Below are 24,838 nucleotides of genomic sequence, written 5' to 3'. Positions count from 1 at the left end.
TAATATTTTGGCACAAGGCATTTTTTTTTTTTAACTGCCAACTATTGATGGATCAATGGCAGGTTGTTGGAATTACAATTTCTTTTAAAATCTTAATGGCAAATAGCCCAGGTTGCTTCTAGCCATATTGCACTTCTGCATAAGGAGGGATTTGAAACCCTGGTACTTAATTATCCGATTTCTTATAAAGAAAGTATATGAGAAAATATATTTGCATTAACTTTGGGGAGAGTCAACTACTCCCAGCAAGGGATGATTGTAAAGAATACTGAAAAGAGAAGAAAGAATGAACAAGGTCATTTCCTGGTTTCTCCTCAATAATCCTTTCTAATTTTAACTGAAATAAATTCAGAGGCCATTAGATACTTCTGCATCCAAAAGTAAATGCAAGAGAAAAGTATCCAAATGACTTCATGGTTATCTGTAGTCTGGGATCATCTACATTTCTATTAATAAAAATAACAGGGAGCCATACCAGAGTTTGCAGAAAATGCAGACCAAAAACACAATAAACATATCATTGGGGAAAATGTTTAAAATAAAAAAACTCTGCATTTTAGAGTGAAATATTATCTGAATGCATAATATATACAATAATTGCTCTACCATGAACTCCTTTTTCAAAACCAGAGTTCATCACAGAAACATGAGTTTAAAAAATTAATCATGCCAGGAATTGCGTTGCCATAAAAGCAAGCCATTCTTTTCTGCTTATAAACAACAAAACTACCACATATGCAGATGCATGCCTCAGTACCTTGGTGCAATGGTGTATTTACTTGTATAAATATTTAAAGTCAGACCTTTGAATTTATAATGAAGTAGTACACCACTTTACAAAATAAGGTACTAGTAAATTCAGATGTATGACAAATAGAACTCTGTACAGAATACTAATTGCTGCTGTTCCTATTCTAAAAAGAAAAAAATAATGATATCATTCAGATTCCACCTAAACAAGCCTAATACATGTGCAGAAATCTTAATAGGTCTTGATGAAGCCTGATTGGTACAGTTTTTAAATTATCAGACAGGCTTTGTAACTGAGGCAAACGCAAGCTTCCTATCTGGCATTTTTTATTATCTGCTTATTTTAATATACATATTCAATTACTACAGGAAAGAAAAGAGTAAAATCAGAAACATCTATAGTTTGCTATATAATGACTTGGGTGTTCCCCAGGGAGATGGACCTTTTTACAGAGACACAGGTGCTGAGAGGGTATATGATGGAGGATGTTACAGGTGTAAATATATAACATGGTGATGAAGAATTCAACAGACACAGTGATTTTCCACCTTAGTTTATGTTAACATAAGTATATATGTTCTGCTCTTAGGATTAATCTCCTGCTCCAGCATGCAGTAGCTGAATACACATGCTCTTAGTGGAATCCACAAACCACTGACCCAAAATGTTCTGATTATATAATAATGCTAAATCTTGTGTCTGAAACTCTTAGGCAACCATAGCTTTACCTGTGATTGGGATATCTGCAGCCACGTTTTCTTTCTTGCTCTTGTCTCCACAGCCACTTGAAACTTCTAAAAATTGAATGCATAATAAAAAAAGTGTATTTCAAAGTTAAGGAATAGATCCTTTGGGTGTTTGTCATTCCCTTTTTTTTTTTTTTTGGTTAATGTATTTCTTGTCTGAAACAATACTATTCCTAAAAGGAAACCTATTCTAAAATTAAGGTATCTCATAAATAAAAATTTAAAAATAAAATTGAATTAAGGTACCACTACGTTGCTTTCATGCAAAATAACTGGGCCTGACATCTACCAAATTTGGGTGGGACATAAAATAAGTAAGTCTCACATCCTGCACATGTACATCAACTCGAGCAATTCCTGAGGAATTCATAGCTGTCTTGGAAAACCATTAAAGCAGTTAAATGGCATGTCTTAGCAGTAAAGCTAAAATAATCACAGTTTCTGGGTGCTCAAAATTGGTTATTAAATTTGGGGGGCATAAATTCATTGATTCTTAATCAACTGTTTAGACACTGATAAGGTTCTATTATAATTAAAAGTAATGTTTACAATTATGAGTAATTCTATTAGGTGGTATCAAAAACTTCACAGTACTTTATGGAATCATCTTCATCTTTGTGGGATCAAAATTATCTACTGCCAAGTGATTAGTTTTGTTAAGATTTCGTAACTTCTTCATACTTATTTTATTAGAAATAAATTCACTAGAACTACAGACTTACAGTTAGATTTCCCATTCCTGTTAAGACTAAAGGAGAACACATATATTTATTGGAAGGTGGTATAAAACAAATACTATATTATGCATATTAAAATCAGAGGTATTCACTAGTCAGTGACATTCTATAGGTATACCTTGAGAAAGATGATGATGACCCTGAATGCCTTTTTGCTGTGGACACACACTTTAACAATAGTTACCTTGTTCCGTTGTAGGAACACTGTTGAGCCATACAGCAGGTTTGGCTTCCTTTATTCCACTATTGTCATTCAGAATAGATGGCAAGCTGCAAGATGATTCACTACTGTGAATAGCTGACCTATGGCCACACTCTTCCGTAAGGGCTTTTCTCAATAATGCTGTTGCCTACAGTGTTTCAAAAAACGCACAAAGAAATAAAAATAAACTGTAGCCACATTCCTCTTGATCTCAAAGATAGCCTTCAAATACAATTTTAAGTTAAGCTTTACTTAGGATTTAATTTGTTTCCTACATTTAAATGAAATTAAAATGTCAAGATAAAATAACACCTGGTTATTTTCTACTATAATCTAATTCTTTACAAGTTACCCTCACAATAATACACTTTTTGAGGGCTGAATCTTATGTAATGCAGAAATGTTCTTCTGCTTGTTAAGTATGTATATGAAATGTGACCACCTCTGTTAATCTGGGCAGGTTTATCCTCCCTTCAATATATGCAAAAGGCAGAGCCTCAGACCTCCTTTCTGAAGGAAAAATTTATTCTTTCATTACATGAATCCTATTTTCTAGGCATATCAGACAGAATTACTTTGAACTGAGAAAAAGATCTGGAAAGATGTGACCTTCCCATATCCCCATCCTCCTAAAAATGACCCACGAACTTCCCCTAAACAGGAAGATTGCAGAAAAATTTGTGGCTGAAGAGGATGCACTGAGAAGAAAGATAACTGCCCTTATTCTAAATCCCAGTCTTCAATCAAGTACTAAGATGGTCTGCACTTTGCCTGTAAGTCATCTGGGGATCTGGGGAAACTCACCCACCACACTGCCTATCCTTTTTCAAAGGCATTGTCTTACTTATATGCCTCATGTGTCCTGAGCAAGGAGGAGGACACAGGTTTTTATCAGAGCCAACCTTAGAGGTGGAGAAAAAGGGGCAATTCTCAGGACCTGGGTTAGTAGCCATGTCTCCTGATTTTCAAGTCAGTACTTTCCCCTAAGAAATACAAATATGCTGGTAATAAGAGTTAAACTTTTAGTAGATAACCACTGGTCACATTATCCCGCTGCCAGAGTGTATGTTTCTCTCATTTCCTATTGACAGGTGGCGATTTCCTTAGGTAGCTGGAGAGGAAACCGCGGTGGTGGTGGTGACCCACAGGTAGCTGACAATGACAGTAAATACTGGGTAGTGTCCAAACCAATTGTGGGAAATACACATGAGAGTTTAAAATTAATATAAAGAGCAGAAGTGGACAAATGTTCATAGTTCATCATTAGCCAAGAGGGAAGTGTTAACAATGTAACTATCCAGTGAACAAGGTGGAAAAAATAACCTTCTTTGTGATTAACATGAAACGAGGTGAAGACACTCCGACAGGGAGAGTCACTAAAGCAGAGCATGGAAGGTCCGGTCGGAAGGCCCGGACGGAAGGTCTGGATGGAAGGTCTGGTCTTGCATTTTTGGCATTTCAGACACATCAAGGCAACTGCCTTTAGTCCTGGCGTCCCTGCAGAGTTCTTGCCTTCTTCCCTCCCTAGTACTGGCTGACCTCCTGGACCCATGGCCTACCAGAGTTGCTGGAGTAGCTGATTTGGGAGATTTAAGGAGTTCTAGTCCCCTTGGCCAAAGAACTTGGTGTCACGTTAGCCTTGCAGCCAGGACCTTTCTGTGGTGCAGTTCTAGTGACCAGGGGCTTTTCCTCTATTTCTAGAAACTAGTCCCTGGATTTCACTCCACGTAATAACTCTGTTGGGATGACTTGCTCAGTATTCCCATTTCTGCAGTCTAGGGGTAGGGTCCTGCCCTTGAAGGCCAGACAAAGGCTGGTTCCCATCACTGCCCCCATCCCAACTGCCTACACAGACCACTGCACTGCACTTGCTTCTGGAATCTACTACAAACACCTTTCTAATGAGTCCTTGTATGCTTGACAAGAATACTGCCATTGCCAACAGTTCTGCACTGAGCCCTCTTTTCCATGGTGAGGTAAATAATGTGGCGGGCATACTGCACTGCTAGTTTAATTTACTTTGTACACAGACGCTCCTTGAGTTTATGAAGGGAGTTACATCCAATAAACCCACAAGTTGAAAAAATTGTAAGTCAGAAATGTATTTAACACACCTAAGCTACTGAACATCATAGTTTAGCTCTGCCTACCTTAAACTGCTCAGAACACTTACATTAGCCTACAGATGGGTAAAATCATTTAACACAAAGCCTATTTTATAATAAAATGTTGATTTTCACATATAATTTACTGGATACTGTACTACTTGCAGTATGGTTTCCACTGAATGCCTAACACTTTCACACCACTGTAAAATCAAAAAATTGTAAGTTGAACCATTGGAAGTCAGGGACTATCTGTATTTTATCCCATTTATCTTCACTACTCAATACTTATCTCCAGGATTTCTGTTACTTTTTTGATAGAAATGTTTATAAAAGAACGTATCTTTTAAGATAATTCCACAGATAATTTCTCAAAGATGATAAGCAGGGATGAAGACAAAAGTTAGTCTCAGACAAGGATAGACAAGAATAGGTCATAGATTTCTAGTCAAAAACAACTTCTTTTTGAGACAGAGTCTCTCTCTCTTGCCCAGGCTGGAGTGCAGTGGCGGGGTCTTGGCTCACTGCAACCTCCACCTCCCAGGTTCAAGTGTTTCTCATGCCTCAGCCTCCCAGGTAGCTGGGATTACAGGCGTGTGTCACCACACCAGGCTTATTTTTGTATTTTTAGTAGAGACGGGGTTTCACCATGTTGGCCAGGCTGGTCTCGAACTCCTGTCCTCAGGTGATCTGCGTTCCTTGGCCTCCCGAAGTGCTGGGATTATAGGCGTGAGCCACCGTGCCTGGCAAAAACAACTTCTGCAGTCAGGAAAATGTCTGTAATACATTCTCAAGATGTACTGTTTGCAGATGTTCCAGAGAAGTGTATTTCTAAGGAAACCTCCAATCTGAAGGAGTTTGCAGTCTGAGACTGATGACACTAACACAGAGAGAAGCTCAGAGAACAGTTAACAGGTTGCTTTATTACATCTCATGCTGGGACTAAATGGGTTCTGCAAACTGGAGCTAATTCTCTGAAAAAAATGTCATTAGACAACAATTTTACCACAAGCTTTCTGATAGTGCTTATGAATGAACTATGCATGGGTTTCAACTTACCTGTTATTAATAAAGGCTCTCTTTTTGGAGCCCAGAAGAGAAAACTAGAGATTGTTCCATTGGTCTCAGCAGTCTGAAGGCTAAGTCAGTACCAACAAACCACCCCCTCACTTTTCAGCCTTCCCAGGAGCCAGGAGAAAGGGCTTGGAAATTAAATGCCAGGGCACAAACTATCTGTGGAATGACTGATGTTGACACCTCCATATTTCAGATATTATGGCAGATAAATCGTTCTATGAATTACACCTACAGTACTATTCCTTTATTAGCCCAGTTCTACTAGAATTTTCCTCCATGTTCAGTTTAAATATTAATCTTGCTCTATCTAGAACCCCAAGAATCATCTAGGCTGACTCTTAAATTACATCCAAAAACTTACGGTTGTGATATTCAAATATATAGACAGACAGATGTAAGATATTAATAGAAAAGACATTGTATCTAAAACACCATTAAGAAAATTAATAGACAAAAATTAAAGTGCTAAAAAGATTGCAACAAAATGTCCAAATTTATATTTAAAAAGTTTTTGCAAGTCAATAAGAAAAAATATTACTAACCTAATACAAAAATGAGCAAAGAACATGAGCTGGCAGATTATGAAAAAAGAAATACAAATAGCTAATAAATAGGTAGAGAAAAGTTTGACCTCAATTGTAATAAAAAGGTCAAATGAACAAAAGAAAATTGGAGGTCATTTTCATCTCTCAAATTGGTGCCCCTAAAAAAAAAAGTTGATAGTATCTAGTTTCATAAAGAACTCAGAGAAATGTTATTTTCATCCATTACTGGTAACTCTGATGACCCTTCCAGAGTGAGATCTGGCCATGCATAGCAAAAGCCTGAAAGATATACCCACCTTTTGACCTAGTAATTCTACATCTAGGAATTCATTCTAAGAAAATATTATAGATATTTGTAAAATCTGAATTGCACAGATATTCTTTGAAACTTTTTTGCTAGAGGAAAAATTAGAAACAAATGTTGAACAGGTAAATGACTGAAGTGACAGTGGACAGGGGACGTCTGTAAAGCCATTTGAAATGATGGAAATAGAACATGTAATGGTATGAAAGAGTTCACTTTGCAGCAAATGGGGGTAAAAAGAAACTAGGTTATGTATTTATGTATACAAATAATGCAACCTATGTTTTTCAATATATTAATTATTATTATTATTATTAAAGATGGAGTCTCGCTCTGTCACCCAGGCTGGAGCGCAGTGGCGCGATCTTGGCTCACTGCAACCTCTGCCTCCCAGGTTCAAGCAATTCTTGTGTCTAAGCCTCCCAAGTAGCTTGGATTACAGGTGCGTGCCATTACACCTGGCTAATTTTTCTATTTTTAGTAAAGACAGGGTTTTACCACATTGGCCAGACTGGTCTTGAACTACTGACCTCAGGTGATCCACCAACCTCGGCCTCCCATATCAATATATTAAATATTTAAAAAACATACACCATAATGTTAACAGGGTTATATATAAATAGTAGAATAGTAGGAAAATGGCCAGTTTTCTTTTTATCTTACTATTTCAAGATTTTTAATGCTTGTTTTTAAAAGAAAACATATGCTAGCTCTAAAGAAATCCAATTTCTGCTATCAGTGGTACCAATACAAAGAGAAAATGAATGTAAATGCATCTGATAAAATTAAATTCCCTTCTATATGCAAACCAGTGCTACTAACACAGACACAGAAAAGCAAGAGAATTAAAAATAATGGATGTGGACAGCAGATAATATTTTCCCCTAACATGCAGATTTAACTGACTCTTCCTCAAGGTTCAAGAATATTCCTCTTGGACACTGGAAGTAATTTCTTGGTGTTTAAAGAGAAATGCAAGCATCAACACTTAAGTTCTACGTTAAAGGGAATGAAGGGATTTTACCTGTGTAGCAATTTTTTTTTAAATGGGAAGATATTCATATGACCCAGCAAATGAGTATTCAGGAGATAAGAACAAGAAAACAGTCCAGCATTTGGGGAAAGCATCTTCCTGGTGAATAAAACTGGTCTGTGTGTATGGTGGGGGCAGGACCCCGATCTACCCTATGAGTGTCACCAGCAAATTGCTCTGCTGTGACAAAGTTCTCCAGGGCAGAAACAGATATCACTTGGGAGAAAAGTAATATTAAGGCATCTTGTATTTTAATGAAGCACCCAACTCACTTTTTTTTCCACAAAAAGTAATTACAAATTTTTCCGATTTAAAAGCAGGCAGCTCAATTATGTAATTGCCTAATAGGTTATGTGGGCACTGCAGACCTTATCTGGTCTCCAGGGAACATAATCTGAGTTTCTGCGGCTTTGATGATGTATTCACTCAAGAGAAGGGATTGACTCAGGCTGACAGCACAGGGACCCACAGGTAAACATCATTTACATGCGGCTTTTTAATTAGCCATTTACCCGAGATCAAAGTAAATATTTCTGAGCTTCATTAGACTCTTAACCAAGTAGTTTCTAGTACAGCTTTTTTAAATTTTGAAAATCACTTACTTTTAAGATTTTATCTAAAGAGAAAGATTTAACCCGTAGTATTTACTATATGTGTAGATGGTTTCAATACACAGAAACAACTCAAAGACACTTCATTTTACTAATCGGAAAAGGATGACATGTAAACCAAAACAGTTCTAGGACTCACAAAAGCATTTTGTCCTTCAGTTCACAAGGCTTGCCCCGCCTGCATCATTTTGGTAATATTGTTCTTTGGGGCTGTGCATTTCTTCAGTCACAACCTAACTGGATGAGAAATTACCTGTTTACTTCCATTTTTTTTTTTTTTTTTTTTTTAGACAGAGTCTCGCTCTGTCACCCAGGCTGGAGTGCAGTGGTGCAATCTCGGCTCACTGCAAGCTCCGCCTCCCGGGTTCAGGCCATTCTCCTGCCTCAGCCTCCCGAGTAGCTGGGACTACAGGCACCCGCCACCACACCCGGCTAATTTTTTGTATTTTCAGTAGAGATGGGGTTTCACCGTGTTAGCCAAGATGGTCTCGATCTCCTGACCTTGTGATCCGCCCACCTTGGCCTCCCAAAGTGCTGGGATTACAGGCGTGAGCCACCGCATCCGGCCTACTTCCATTTTTAAGGATAGATTTTGTCATTAATCTATTGGTAATTTTTATGATTGTCACTAAAATGAGATCAGAATGATTTAAAAAGGAACAAAGATCTATTAGGGGATGCAGAATATAATTTGATTCATTAGATATTAGTTAGACGGCACCTCCTCCCATTATTGGAAAAATTGAGTAGATTGGTTGTTTGGGACGTGGACCATGTGTTTCTAATATAAACAATATCATTTAAAAAAATATTAGATAGCAAAGGACAGTCGATCAACACATATTTCACCCTTAAAATGCCTGAGATGTGATGTACTTGCAGTGAACAAGCATGGGAAATAATGTTGTTACAAGACAGTGCTAACTCAAAGGGACAACGAAACCCAAACAGTATCTTTCTTAAGATCTATGTTCATCGGCTGGGCATGGTGGCTCACATTTGCAATCCCAGCACTTTGGGAGGCCGATGGGGGGTGGGGGGCCGGATCGCCCGAGGTCAGGAGTTTGAGACCAGCCTGGCCAACATGGTGAAACCCTGTCTCTACTAAAAATACAAAAAAAAATCAGCCGGGCATGGTGGCACATGCCTGTAGTCCCAGCTACTTGGGAGGCTGAGGCAGGAGAATCGCTTGAACCCGGGAGGCAGTGAGCCTCGGCTGCAGTGAGCCGAGATCGCACCACTGCACTCCAGCCTGGGCAACAGAATGAGACTCCGTCTCGAAAAAACAAACAAACAAACAAAAAAGATCTACGTTCATCAGCAAAGAAGGAATCGATCTAGGTTATCTTTGAAAAGGGGCATGAAATCTATGAAAGGCATACAGGGGGCTGTATCTATGTTTGTAATAATTTATTTCTTCCCCCTAAGGGAAAGCAGGGAGGGAAGGAAGTTTGACGAGAAGAGGGAGAAGAGAGAAAGAGCAGAAGAGAGAGAAGGTGGGTGAAGTGGGGGGAGGAAAGAAGGAGGGGGAAGGGAAGGGGGTAGGAAGATGGGAGAAAGGAGGAAGATGAGGAGGAGGGGGTCTGAAACAAATATGGTGCAATGATAACACATGTGAATTTGGGTTGTGGGCATGTGATTAGTGGGTCCGTCCTATCACTGAATATATGTATGTTTGAAATGCTATTTAAAAAAAAAAAAGTCCTGCTACTCTCTTAATTAGACTGGCAAGGAAAGAGGGGTCTGAGGAGGACTAAAGGTGCTCTGGAAGGCTGGAGGGGCAATGCCAGGGGCTCTAGATGGCACAGCCACTTGGGCATGTGACTTCAAGACAGAGGGAAGGCTTGACTCCAGAAGGTGCAGATACATAATCCTTGAACTATGAGCATGATAATAATTTTAAAAACACCTTAAAAAGAATCAAAGCCAGAAAATCCTATATTATATATAAAGATGAAAAAACATGCTTTGAAACAAGACACATTCCCAAGATGTTCAACCTAGGAGAAGAAAGGCTGTTTCCCTGAATGTGGCTTTTCTAGGGAATGAGGAAGGAATATGCCAATGGACATGCTCTAAACTTGGGCTTCCGGTTCCTCCCCTCATGATTTCCTTGGGAACTTGCTCCATCTGTTTCCATGTTCTGTTTAGCATCTTCGACTTCTCTCTTGGCACCAGCTCCCAAATCAGGCCCCTCCTTCCTCTTGCCTGAACCACTGCAGGGCTCCCTCCTTCAATGTCTCAGTCCCAAACCAAACATGAAATTCCCTAAGGCACTGAGGAAAGCCTATCACAGCTCTGTTCAAAAAGATCCAGTGGCTTTTCAAAAGCTACAAAACTAAACACATTCTCCCTGGCCTGGCATCGGATGCTGCACACCATGGCCAGCAACCACTTCTTGTGCTCCTTCTCACCATCCCCAGACTTGAGCACACGCTTCAGCCTCAGGATGGCTCTGTTGCCTGAATATGTGTTGGGTTTCCCAGTGTGCTCTTTGGCTCATAGCAGCCATTTCTTGTCGCCTCTGCCCCCACCCCCAACTCGTACCATCAAAAGCCTATCTTTTAAAGATCACCTCTCATGCCCCTGTACTCCCTCCATCATGACCTCTGCCTTCCTTGCTTCTCCAGGAGTCTTGGCTTGGCTCTCTTTCCCGAAAACCCACATTTTTGACATTTTCTTATTACATGCGTCCCATGATGTCACACCCCAGAAGGAGGGGGTCACACTTTATTTGTCTCTTTCCCTCCAATGGATCTGGGCTGATACCTGTGTACAGTAATGGATCGACAGGCATTTGCTGAATTGACATGAATGACTATGAAGTATTTTTAAAGTATGGAGTGGAGACGGAAAACCAGAGTGTTATAAGATGCTTCGAAATTTCTTGGAAAATGAATTCCTACATAAAACATTATGCAAAAGGCCCGAGGTCAGAAAGTTAAAAACCAACCAACCACAAAACCTCACTTACTACTTTTCTTATCGTTATTTTTTTCAAATACATAACATTTCCTCAAATGAATAATTTGTACATCTTGAGACTTTTTTTTTTTTGAGATGGTGTCTCGCTCTGTCGCCAGGCTGGAGTGCAGTGGCGTGATCTCGGCTCACTGCAACCTCTGCATCCTGGGTTCAAGCAATTCTCCTGCCTCAGCCTCCCAAGTAGCTGGGACTACAGGTGCACACCACCATATCCAGCTAATTTTTTTACTTTTAGTAGAGACGGGGTTTCATCATGTTGGCCAGAATGGTCTCGATCTCTTGACCTCGTGATCCACCTGCCTCGGCGTCCCAAAGTGCTGGGATTACAGGCGTGAGCCACGGCGCCCGGCCAAAACTTTTTTTTTTTTTTTTTAATAAAAATTACTAACCTTGCCCTGTGGTCCACATTTGTGATTGGGAAAACTTCAGACAGTTTAGCTACCTACCTCTTCTTTGACAGAATTATCATGTTCTTTCAAGGTGGCAACATGCTGACCCACCTGTGCCCTCGGTACGCCTGAGTCTGGTGCTTGTCCAGGTCTATAAAACAGAAACAGGACACTCACTATAGATTTGTAATATTATAAGATTCCCATATTTTTAAAGGTCTCAATTATGTTAGTAGAAGATGGTTTATCCAGAAGTCTGGAACTCAACATATTCTGGTCTGAGGGAGCTTTGAGTCCAAGTATCCTTTTTTTTAAACTTTTAAAAACTTTGGTTATTTCATTGCTAAATGAGTATTCTCAACTTTTGCTGCATACAGAACAACCTGGGGAGCTCTGCACAATCTGGGTGCCTGGGGCCACCTCTACAGAGTCCAGGAAAAATGGTCTGGGGTGTGGCTTGGCCAGTGGGCTTTTTAAAAATTTTACTTTAAAATTTTAATCTATTTATTTATTTAGAGACTGGGTCATGAGACTGGCTTTCATCATGTTGCTCAGGCTGGTCATAAACTCCTGGGCTCAAATAATCCACCTGCGTCGGCCTCCTGAAGTGCTGAGATTACAGGGGTGAGCCACCACGCCTGGTCTGGTCAGTGGGATTTTTAAGGCTCACAGAGTGATTCTAAAGCACAACAATGGTTTTGAATCACTGCATAGATGGTCAGTCTCCCACATGTAGTGAAGAGAAGAAGATCGCATTTTCATCTCAACAGCAGACGTTTTGTTGTTTTGTTACACTCTTACCATGGTCTACTTACAGTTTTTTAAAAATTAAGATATTAGGAAAGAGTTAAAAAATAAGCCTATATTGCTGCTCAGGCTGTGGTATTTATATACTAAAAGTAACCAAAGTTCATTAAAGAAATGCCCTATTCAGGTCTGGGGCAGGAAATGCACAAGATGAACCTGAAACATCTTGTTGTACCAGAAAGTAAGGAAGCTCTCAAAGTTGTATCAAAAGAACTGAAGGTGGGGAGGGGATATCTTGAGGAAGCTCCCACTGTCAAAGATGGGACAATTTAAGCACCAAAAGGATACTGACTGCAATGGACTGAAACACAGGGAATACAGGAAAATCCTTGAGTTCATCTAAAAATAAATAAATAAATAAATAAAATTTAAAAAAATAAAAATAAAAACCTTTGGATTCAGCCTTAAAAGGAAGGAAATCCTGTCACATACTACAACATAGATGAATCTTAAGGGCATTGTGCTAAGTGAAATAAGCCAGTCAGAAAAGGACAAATACTGTATGATCCCACTTAAATGAGGTACCTAGAACAGTCAAATTCATAAAGACAGAAGTTGAATGGTGGGTGCTGGGGCCTGGGGGGAAGGGAAAATGGGGAGTTGTTTAATGGGTATAGACTTTCCATTTTGTAAGATGAAAATGTTCCGGAGATCTGTTGTACAACAAAGTAAAGATACTTAACACTACTGAACTGTACAGTTCAAAATGGTTAAGATGGCTAATTTTACGTTTTTTTAAACCACAGTAAAGACAAAATAAAAATAAATTTTAAAACCTTTGGAGGCTGGTAGGGCAACAATTCATTATTCTGCAAATTGGTAAATAAAGAAACAGAATAAAGCATTTATCCTGCTTTTGTGGTCAAAAAATACATTTCAGAGTCACCAAGTAGCTGATAAGGAAAAGTTCTTCCAATAAATGCAGAAGAAATAATCAAATTAGAAAAGTCACCATTTTGTAAGTCCAAATTAATGAATGTACCTAGGAAATGGTAATAATTTTGTGAAAATTACATAATAGTAACCTTCCGTCCTGGAGTCATCAACCTTTTGACATTTGAACCCACAGATCGGTCTTAGTATCACTAACCATGGGGTAACGAAACATCATGTGCTGCCCAGTTTTAAGTACCAGCACCACCCATAACATTTTCTTGCTAAAATAACTGGCCTGGAATTTAATCACATATTTGGATCTAACCACCAGTTTACAGATAATAGAGTAAAGAGGAACTGGTTAAACATACCAACCAAATAGAGCATGTAAATTCTCCAGGACAGGTGACCCAGTTCCTCCAACAAATCAATAGTATAAAAAAAAGCAGGGAGGGAATGTCACAAAATTAAAAGAGGTTTCAGAGACATAGCCAATTATAATATGTGGACCTTATTTGAACTCTGATTCAAACAAAACAAAGGCAGAAAAACATTTTTTCAGATAAGCAAGGCAAACTGACAAGGACTAGGTATTACATAAACTGAAGAATTTTGTTGATTATGTTAAATGATAGTATTTTAAATCCTTATATGTTAGAGGTATAAGTATTTGTGAGCGAAACGATATGTTGTCTGTTTTAAACTACTCAAGAAAAAAAGCGTTAGGGAGAGAGATAAAACAAGACTGATGAAATGTGAGCAGCTGGTGGATCTGAGTAGTGGGTATATGAGACTTCGAATGTTTAAAAATGTCAAGGTAAAAAGTTAAATGTATATTAGTGTCTGCAACTTACTTAGAAACGTATGAAAATAAAGGATTGATAAACAAATATGAGAGTGCAATAAAATGTCAGGAGTACAATCTGGGTGGTATGTATATGGATGTCCACTGTATGATTCCTTTTACTTTTCTGTATGTTTGAAAAATTCCATAATAAAATCTCTGGAAAAGAAAGTAAGTCTAGGTACAGTTCAGAACCTTCCTTAAGAAGTCTTAATTGTTATTACTTGTGCCTGACCTAACCCTATTTTTTTCCAGGACTTGAATAAAGTGAGATGAGTCATTGGAATCCTTTGATTCTAAGGCTTCTGACTAGTTTGATAGAAAGACCTTTCAGCAACTTGCCTTTCTTGGTTACCACCGTACCACAATGATGTCATTAAACTACCCAATTCCTTTGTTTTGACCTTTGCATCTATATTTGGTTTCTTAACAGACTGCGCCTGCTGGGAAAATGCACTGACCAGTCATCAGCAAATTCTAGCCCATTCAGTGGGTATATTTCTTACAATAAGTAAGTCAACTATGCTTCTGGCTTGAAAGCAAGTTTAATTTGGATGAATTAAATTAGTTAAATAGCTAAGTGAGTCAAATTACCAAAGAACAGTCCCTCTGGTGGCTAATACACATGATTTTCTGTAGAAGCAAAATGAAGGCAAGACTCTTGTTACTAATACACCACCCAATTGCATCTACCCTTTGGGTCCTAGCATGAAAAACTAGCTAAGGTTTCCTAAAATTATTATACTTATTTCCCACAAAAGGACAAAATTGATTAATTGACTTGCACAAGTCAAACAGAAAATGAGCTGTTGAAGGAGGTACAGCACCTAGGGTTGGTGACTTCTGAACAACTAAGGCAACCCTTAAAGCACAAAAGAAAGCTGACTTGCAGATTTCTTTTGGGATAGATCAGGCAAGAAGTGCAAGAGCCATGACTTCCTTAAATGGAGCTTCGCCCATGGCTCTACAAAAACATACCACATCAGAAAATGTGCAAAGTGGTACAAAGGATTTAAAGGAGATTTTTCTGTTTCGTCTACTTTACGTTGGAAAATTTATAACATTGACGACACATATAAAAACAAAGTTTAATGTCAGGTAATTCTTTAATTAAAAATGTAATAAAGGAATATAGTTTAAATTGTCTATAATTAATTTCATGTACTTGAAAGGGCTTCCAATCAGAAAAGTGAAATTTAAACAAATGTATCCATATTTCCTAACTTTAAAGGCAGAGTAATAAATACCCTGAATTTAATTCTGAACACAGGCAGACTAAAATAGAGATTTTTATATACTATAATACAAACAATACAAAGCTGACTCAATTTTTCAGTATGAGCATGAGAACACAATTGGGAAACGTATCTGAAAGTAGCCACTAATATAGAGAATTAGTTGCACCTGGAAAAAAATAAATGGATAGTCTCATTATGTTTCTCATAAAATACTTATTAATCATTTTTATATTAAAATGTTTTCCAGAAGACAATAATGAGCAATTTTTAAATCAATTTCTCTAAATAACATGAATCATATTTTTATAATTCATAATTGTCAAAAACAATAGCTTGATCTTCCACATGATAATAGTAAACTTTGCATATGACTTTTTGTTATTTTTTTTTTTGAGACAGCGTCTTGCTGTGTCACCTAGGCTGGAGTGCAGTGGCACAATCACAGCTCACTGCAGCCTTGACATTCTGAACTCAAGCGGTCCTCTTGCCTCAGCCCCCTGAGTAGCTGAGACTATAGGTGTGCGCCACCACACTTTACTAATTTTTTTTTTATTTTTTGTAGAGATGGGGTTTCGCCATGTTGCCCAGGCTGGTCTCGAACTCCTGAGCTCAAGCAATCCACCTGCCTCAGCCTCCCAAAGTGCTGGTATTACAGGCGTTAGCCACCTGGCCCATATGAAGGTCTTAATCCTTGATATAACATAAATCAATAATGATTGCAAGAGTAGTTCTTTTTTTCTCTTAAGATGCTTCATTTTGTGAGCAGGAATTCAGAAATCTTCACATTATCTTCTAGAGCAGGGGTCTCAATGCCTGGGCCACGGACTGGTACTGATATGTGGTCTGCTAGGAACTGGGCCACAAAGCAGGAGGTGAGTGGCAGAGGGCGGAGCATTAGCTCCACCTGAGCTCCGCCTCCTGTCAGATCAGGGGGAGATTAGATTCTCACAGGAGCACGAACCCTATTGTGAACTGTGCATGCAAGGGAGCTAGGTTGCATGTTCTGTATGAGAATCTAATGCCTGATGATCTGTCACTGTCTCCCATCACTCCCAAACAGGACTGTCTAGTTGCAGGAAAACAAGCTCAAGGCTCCCACTAACTTTCCATTATGGTGAATTGTATAATTATTTTATTATATATTAAAATGTAATAATAATAGAAATAAAGTGCACAATAAATGCAATGTACTTGAATCATCCTGAAACCATGCCCCTGCCCACACCTCCCTAACCCTGGTCCGTGGAAAAACTATCTTAAATGAAACTGGTCCCTGGTGCCAAAAAGGTTGGGGACTGCTGCTCTAGAGTATGCTATGGGGGCAGGTGTCTCATTTTACAGATCAAGATTAAAGAGACAGATGTTGAGCTGCTGCTACACCAAACACTCCTTTAAGGACTTTGTAACCAGTCAAAGCCTTGCCTGCCTGGATTAGAATTCTATGACACCAGGCTGGTGTGATGGCTCATGCCTGTAATCCCAGCACTTTGGGAGGCAGAGGTGGGCGGATCACTTGAGGCCAGGAGTTCAAGACTAGCCTGGCCAACATGGTAAAACCCCATCTTCTGCCAAAAATACAAAGAATTAGCAGGGTGTGGCAGTGCACACCTGTAATCCCAGCTACTCAGGAGGCTGAGGCACAAGAATCTCTGGAGCTCAGGAGGCGGAGGTTGCAGTGAGCCAAGATCACTCCACGGCACTCCAGCCTGGGCGACAGAGCAAGATTCTGTCTTAAAAAAAAAGAAAAAAGAATTCTATGACACCAGAGTTATTAACCATTAAAGAACAAGAATAAATCATTCTCTCCAAACCAGTGTTTCTGCAATGGTTGATCAAACTGGCCAGGTGATGATCACAAAGCAGACAGGTCTATTTCACTGAGACTTGGAGTTCCCAGCAGGGACTTCTGGGTGCTAAGGGGCCCAAGAGGAAGCTAGAGCAAGGAGGGCAGTGGGGCAGCCTGGTGACTAAAATCCATTAGGAAGAATCTGTGTTTAAAGACCTGACTGCTGTCTCTCAAAGGTCACAAACACTTGGCACTTTTTTCAAGGCTAGACAGTGAACCAGTGATAATCAGTGCGTGTTAAACAGCATCCCCAGTCACAATGTATACAGCAATTCTAACTGTAGCAGAACATAATGCTGACAGCAGAGAACATTCTTGACTTCTTTATCTGGCTCTAAAAAATGATTGTGGTAAAGAAACAGTTTTGAAGACTCCAGATATTAATTTTAAAATTTGTGGTGGTCATAAAGAAGGATCATTTCTTATGGAAGACTGATTTACACATAACTGTAGATCAATAGCCATGTAAAACACAACCTTTCATAATGGAAATCAATGCTCTATTATGAATGCTGAGAAACTCTAACAATCGTTAGTCTAGTAGGTACAGACATCATGGCTTATCACCCATAATCACAGTTTGGCAGCCTAGGTTAAGAGAGTCACAAAATGAATCATTTAGTTTAACAACTCAGCTTGCACAGAGAATTATAAATGCATATATCCTTCCCATGCTACACACCACAACTGTGGTTTATGCCAAATAGTATATAAACAGATATAAAAGGCAGTGAGAAAGAAACGGGAGATTAAAGAGCCTTCTAACACACAATCACCAAATGATCTAGAGAGCACAGAAGGACTTCTCCCAACCCAGCTTCTTCCACCACGTTGTAAAGGATTATTTTAAGACCGTGGTTTTTATTCTGCATGATAAAAACTGAAAGAGGGTTTTCTGGCATTGCCTTTTACTGCCTTAGGTTGAAAAGCTACTGACCAGGAAGGTCATTTCCAGCATTTCCCATAGCTTCAAGATTACTAGCACAGACACACAAGGTAATGTAAAACAAAGCCACTTAATCTGGTGAAGTTTTCTTGTGACAAGGTCCCTTTAAAGACTATTATCCTGATTTCCATCCACCCTTTGATAGAGTCCAATGTGTACTAGATTTAAGCTGAATCCTCTAAATATCCTCCCTATTTATATCTTTAACATAAAACAGCCTAAGTGGCACATGACAGGTGAGGAAGACGGCACTATGTTGTAGGCTAAGCAGACTCAAAGCCACTCACTCACTCAGCCAGCCAAACAAGGTCCCTTCAGAGGGGCTTTCACAGACATGCACCTACTGACCACTCCTGAGTAATAATCTATTCTCTGCTAGTAAACAGTGCAGATGTGTTTTAATAAGAGGATTGCGGCCGAGCACAGTGGCTCACGCCTGTAATTCCAGCACTTTGGGAGGCCAAGGCAGGCGGATCACGAGGTCAGGAGATCGAGACCATCCTGGCTAACACAGTGAAACCCTGTCTCTACTAAAAATACAAAAAATTAGCTGGGCGTGGTGGCAGGCGCCTGTAGTCCCAGCTACTGAAGAGACTGAGGCAGGAGAATGGCCTGAACCCAGGAGGCGGAGCTTGCAGTGAACTGAGATCAGGCCACTGCACTCCAGCCTGGGCAACAGAGCAAGACTCTGTCTCAAAAAAAATAAATAAATAAATAAAAAATAAATAAGAGGATTGCAACTTTGTGATCTTTTTGATTTTGGAGCATTTGGGAACAAGAATGGCCATCCCACCATGACAGCAATATCAAGCCAGTAAGACTTGACTTGCTTTTCATAGCTGCCACCCCCAGGTAGGAGTCCTGGGAGCTGGTGAAGGACAGCTGCTCTGTGAGCTTCAAGGTCTTCTTTCAGAATGTCACTGTGATTACTGAGCCTATAAAATAAACAAGGTGCTGCAGGAGATGCTTATTTAAGCACAGATCGCCAGCTTCTAGAATCTATGGTGGTTCTTCATGGTTTACTGAAATATATCTGTAATATAATCTGGACATTAAAATGCAGCAACTATACTGTCTCTCAACAAAGACATAAAATGGGGCAGTTTGAAAAACTTGTTTGCGTGTATGTGGCAATTTTAAACCCATCAGAGGAAGTAACTTTTAACCCTTTGTTGACTTTAATGATGTTCAAATCCACAGCTGGGCAATCTTGTTCCACATTCCACCTGAATGATAGGTATGCTAGATAATCTTAACAGCAGAAAAGGCTAATTTTATATTGTCAATCATAACAAAGTTAGATCCCCACAACTCATATGAAATTTACTTAAATTGTCACTGCTAAGAAATTGAAAACTTCTGGCTGAAGTATAGGTTACATCCTCTATTTCTGAATGTAGAAAAATGGCTATTAGTTTTCCATTCAGATCCTATTGCAGTCAAATTTTCTTTATTCTTAATCAGAATAGGAAGGCATGGAAAGAGGGATTTATCTTTTATTATCTATATCCAGTCTATTGAGTAAGTGATAAGAGTCTAAAAATTTGGTCACTGTTTTAGGTTAGGTCTGTCATTGTATCACAGTAGCCTTCAAACAGATTAGTTACCGTCTTTAAAAAAATGTCTATTTTGAGGGATGCATGATTCTAAAAAGCTATAGGAGAAGATATCAAAGACAAAACAGTGTTTCTATTTTAAAGGAGCTGTTCACATTTGTAGTTGGGAATATTCAACACATACCCCAAAAAGAAAATGAAGATTAGTTACAAAGCAACTTATAAAGCAATATGTTAATTTGCAAAGTACTAATTTGTAAATAGCACTACAGTTGGTGAAGTTACTGGACCTAGTTGATGGCTATGTGCCTGATGTGATAAGGATGAAGGAGACGTGGTCCGTCTATTGGAGGGTGAGTGACAACTGCAGACTCAGGCTTACCCCTACTCTGAAGTGTACCTTTATGCTGGGAAGGAATAATAACAGGCACACAGGATTCAAGTGCTATTCCTGACTCTTATCCGCACTGTTGGTGCTCCAGCTCCTTGCCAATTCCCAGGCTTCTGTCTAAACTCTAAGCCTGGATTCTTAGTTCTTATAGGTCAGACCCTGAGTTGGGTCCTTCACTCCTGGGTTCTGCTGTCCCAAAGCTTCCAGACTTCAGGCCTATCTGACTTACAGTACCTATGAATACCTCTTATTGCCTAGGCAAAATCTGGATCCTAATTCTTCCTGGAAGCCTTTATCTTGTCATCACTCAATTTCCAGAATAACACCTGCCCTTAAGAGGTCCCACCAATGGTGAGCCAATTTCACGGTAGTAAAAGAGAGCCTGTCATCAACGGTGAGAGGTATAGGGCAGGCTATCAGACAGTCAGGAATTATGAAGCGGTAAAGACACAGAGAGATCACTGGAGTCTCAGGGGCTTCACTAAGGAGGAGGAACTCAAGCCAGGCAGGTTTTAGGGAGAAGGGGAGATGACATTTGAAACTAAGGAGAGACAGAGGCAAAGGTGATGGGAAATGACAGGGTAAGAGTGGTATGGGGACCAGCAAGGGAGACAAGTTTGGCTGGGTAGGGGTTGCTGTTGGTCATAGTAGGATAGCAATGGAAAATTAAATTCAATATGAAACTCTGGAAAGAATACAGCAATAAGCTTGTGGATTTCTGAGCCATTGCTGGTTTCTCGAAAGCAGTGTTTTTCAGAGGGTTAGCCTGGCAGCCTTGCAAGGATGGAGTTGGTGAGGAGAGAGACTTGAGGCCCAGAGACCAGTCAGGAGACTGACCTTGTGCTGTAGGTGGCAGAGGAAGAGCAGGTAAGTAGGTGAGGCAAGGGAGGAAGAAACAGTCCTTCACTGCTCACCTGGGGAGCACTCAGCTGACTACAGGGAAGGTAACTGAGACCATGCTGGCTGCTGGTGGGGTGGGGCTGTGGAGAGCTGGGGCCAGTGCCTCCATCAAAAGCTCTCCCTGAGGAGTGTGTGTCCCAGTGAACCTAGATCTTCTCAGTTTTTAAGAGAAGCTGGAAGTTTATAATTGCAAGTTTTGTTTTTATTTAACAGCTCCCAATTTTTTAAATGTGGTGACTAATTCAAAAGGTTGCCTACCCACTGACAGGACAAAGAGAACCTATCTGCAGCCCAAGGTAGGCCTGCAGGCCACCAGCTTATGATCTCCAAGCTTAGATTCCCTTTAGTCCCACTTCCCAAACCAGGATGCAAACCTGGAGCAAGGACCATGGCTTCATGTTTTTGGATATCCTCTAAAAGGTTAGTACTGTGCAGTACTGGAAACTGGCTGACACTCCATGGTGCTGGTGGATGCTGCAGCGGGAGCAGGTTCCCTCCATGGGAAGGTGTATTTTATCTTTGCCATCCTTAGGAATGGTGACAACAGAAGGCAGACTGACTTTTAGTGGTCTCATTATTGTTTTTAAATTCTTCCATAGAATGCACCTACTTATTACCCGCATCTGCACTCCTCCAACATCCCCTCACTACCACCATGGCATGCACGCCAGTGCTCAGTAATGCTTGATTGTCCTGCCAGGACAAATGCCAGGTAACCTTTGTTCTTTGCCGATCTTATCAATCTAAGTGTCAGGCTTACTTAGACTAGCTCATCTCATGACCCTCTAGAAGCTTCCCCGACTACCTTACTCATAGGGATCTTTCTTATCCCTGAATTCTTTATCACAAAAGAGACACCATCTTACCTTCTTACCTTGTGCTATTCCATAGTTAAGTCACCTCTGCCGAGTCTTCTCAACAAGAGCAAAAGCCTGGTGAGAATAGCAACTGCACTTCTGAATTTTTTACTTTTATTTCTCATAGCATTCAGCACAATGCTGAGCATACAACTTCATGATACTACATGTCGAATGATAAGCTGAAACTTAAACCCAGATAAAAGAAATTCATATGACACACTTATCTTTACAGTATTTTTTTTCATAAAAATGAGATGGGGTCTTGCTTTGTTGCCCAGGCTGGTCTCAAACTCCTGAGCTCAAGCAATCCTGCCACCTCGGCCTCCCAAAGTTCTGGGATTACAGACATGAGCCACCGCACCTGGCTGACAGTATTTTTATAATGGTTGTTGTTACACCAGTCCAGGGTTTCCCCCTCGGTACTGGGTGATCAATAAGCTGGCCACAAGCACTATGCACAGAGCTTATGATCTACTCTAACTCAGAACTTTCTCTGACTAAAAGATGAGCTGGTTTATGCTGAGGATCTCTAACAGTGCTCTTCCCAGATAGCAGACTTTAGTTTACAAAATATTCATCAGTTCTTTTGCTGAAAAGAACTCAACTAAAGAATTCAAACACTGTATGGAATTAAATATTAAAGACTATGTGTTATAAAAACACTGTAACTATTTTAGAACTCAAGACCTCAATTCCTTTTTCTATGTACATTCCTGCCAAAATCATTCCAGTTGGAAGGGCACTGGCTTGAGGAACCTGTGTCCAGTCTCTGGCACCAACATGCTAGCCCTACCATCACCTTGTTCTCTGTGAGGTCTGGCAGGTGGAGGAACCTGCTGAATGACAAGTAACTCGTGGACACAAATGGCACTTTAAAGATGCATAGCTTATCTTATCCAACAACAGTTAAAGCATATAATAAATGTAAAAAAATTGGCCAAATTAAAAATAATTGCTTTCTAGCTTCATTTTCAGTCACACAAGATTTAGGAGACAACTCCACTCTAGGCTATTGGGAACACTGAAATTAAGGTACAGGGATTTTTTTTGTTTCTTTAATTTTATTATTATTATACTTTAAGTTTTAGGGTACATGTGCACAACGTGCAGGTTTGTTACATATGTATACATGTGCCATGTTGGTGTGCTGCACCCATTAACTCGTCATTTAGCATTAGGTATATCTCCTAATGCTATCCCTCCCCCCTCCCCCCACCCCACAATAGTCCCCAGTGTGTGATGTTCCCCTTCCTGTGTCCATGTGTTCTCATTGTTCAATTCCCACCTATGAGTGAGAATATGCGGTGTTTGGTTTTTTGTCCTTGCGATAGTTTGCTGAGAATGATGGTTTCCAGTTTCATCCATGTCCCTACAAAGGACATGAACTCATCATTTTTTATGGCTGCATAGTATTCCATGGTGTATATGTGCCACATTTTCTTTATCTAGTCTATCGTTGTTGGACATTTAGGTTGGTTCCAAGTCTTTGCTATTGTGAATAGTGTCGCTATAAACATACGTGTGCATGTGTCTGTATAGCAGCATGATTTATAATCCTGTGGGTATATACTCAGTAATGGGATGGCTGGGTCAAATGGTATTTCTAGTTCCAGATCCCAAGGTACAGGGATTTTTAAAGTTAGTAAGAGAGAAAAAGTGCTGTGTTCAGAATTGCAAACTGAGAATTACTTCTTGGCAAAAATGACCCTGTATGAGGGCTACAGAAAATAAACTTTTCCTTAAACCTACCAGATAACTTGTACATATTCCTGCCAGTGTTATCTTTTTGGTGAGTTAAATTTTTGTGTTTCATTTGCGGCACAATAGGCTTGATTTGCAGATTTTATTTTCTCCAAGGAATAGCAATCTCAAAATGGTGTGATCTCTGATCATAAATAGTAACAAGTTCGCCAACATTGGGGCTCAGAAGCTGATATCCCAAAATATAGCATTTTGAAATGCTGGGCTGAAGCAGAGATGCAAGGTCTCTCTGACCTTCCCTCCCCCGCCCCCCTCCTGTCTCTCAAAGCACAGGATGCAATTGTTCTCTGAAGTTCCCTTATCTGCCTAAAGTCTGGACCTGCTGGAAGAAGAAAACAATCACCTATAGTCCCTTCTCTGAATTTTTATTAACTCAACTTACACTGCAGAAAGAAGGACTAAGTCTGTCAACACACCTGGACAGATGTCCTCACAAACCACTGTCTACTCTGCAGGCCAAACAGACTTTGTCCCAGGCCACTGTATGTTCTTCAAGTCCATTCATTTTCCCCTAAAAATCATTTACTATGCCCCAAATTGCCAGCTTTCCCCATCTCCCCTCCCCTATGAAGAAGGATAAAAAAGTAAACATACCCCAATGGGTTATTGGGTAATCACTCTCCTGCAATTTCCCTGTGCTATGCATATCAAAACAAATTTTGCAAGTCTTTTCTCCTATTAATCTGCCTTTTGTCAGTTCATTTTTCAGGGAAACTTACACTTACATAATTTACATATTACTTTTTAGAAGTTTTATAAAATGTTGTCACTATATTTTTAGTGAGACTGAAGGTCACAGAGCACTGTAGTTGATCACATCCAGAATAAAATTTTAGGGAAGGAAATTGTATTTCAAAAGAAGCAAGCCAGGAAAGGTGGCTCCAGCCTGCAGTCCCAGCTACTCAGAAGGGTGAGGTAGGAGGATCGCTAGAGCCCAGGAGTTGGAGTCTAGCCTCGGCAACATAGTATAACCCAGTCGCTAATAATCAAACAAAATAACACCCTCCCCCGCAAAAAAAAAAAAAAAAAAAAAAAAATCCCGAAATGAACAACGAAATGGTATTATTTGGAGAGGTGGTCCCTAAGTGATGAACATGTAATTCAGGAATACCCTGTATTCAGAAAGGTGGGAAGAGGCAAGGCAGCCAACCTTTGTTTCAAATTCCAATTGTTTTCCAGTGATGCAGAAAAACTGGCTAGGAAACTCAACTTCTGTCTTTTCATGGGGTTGGCCCTACCTTCCGTCCTGATCCTGCTCCTTGGAGCCCTGGTTTCCCTTCTTCCAATCCCAGTGTACCCCTTCCTGCCGGCAGAAGCTGGGGTTGGAC

The 24,838-nt window shown here is 39.9% G+C and overlaps 1 protein-coding gene across 7 annotated transcripts in view; it reads right to left on the bottom strand.

Moving 5' to 3' along the window:
* The window catches only part of KIZ (kizuna centrosomal protein), a 120,715-nt gene that overhangs the window by 29,471 nt on the left and 66,406 nt on the right, over positions 1-24,838 (bottom strand). For 5 of the 7 annotated variants that reach the window (XM_054466968.2, XM_054466969.2, XM_054466976.2 and 2 more), the window contains 3 exons: positions 11,543-11,636; positions 2,419-2,584; positions 1,480-1,545 (listed from right to left, as the gene is read on the bottom strand). In XM_054466968.2, coding sequence (XP_054322943.1) covers positions 1,480-1,545; positions 2,419-2,584; positions 11,543-11,636 — 326 coding nt within the window. The remainder of the gene's footprint in view (positions 1-1,479; positions 1,546-2,418; positions 2,585-11,542; positions 11,637-24,838) is intronic. The other 2 variants (XM_054466972.2, XM_054466971.2) reach the window with 1 other exon arrangement.

This window comes from Pongo pygmaeus, chromosome 21 (genome assembly GCF_028885625.2).
Source record: "Pongo pygmaeus isolate AG05252 chromosome 21, NHGRI_mPonPyg2-v2.0_pri, whole genome shotgun sequence".
Classification (NCBI taxonomy): domain Eukaryota; kingdom Metazoa; phylum Chordata; class Mammalia; order Primates; family Hominidae; genus Pongo; species Pongo pygmaeus.
Note: the sequence above shows the minus strand (reverse complement) of the source record. Positions and strands in the feature narration are given on the sequence as shown.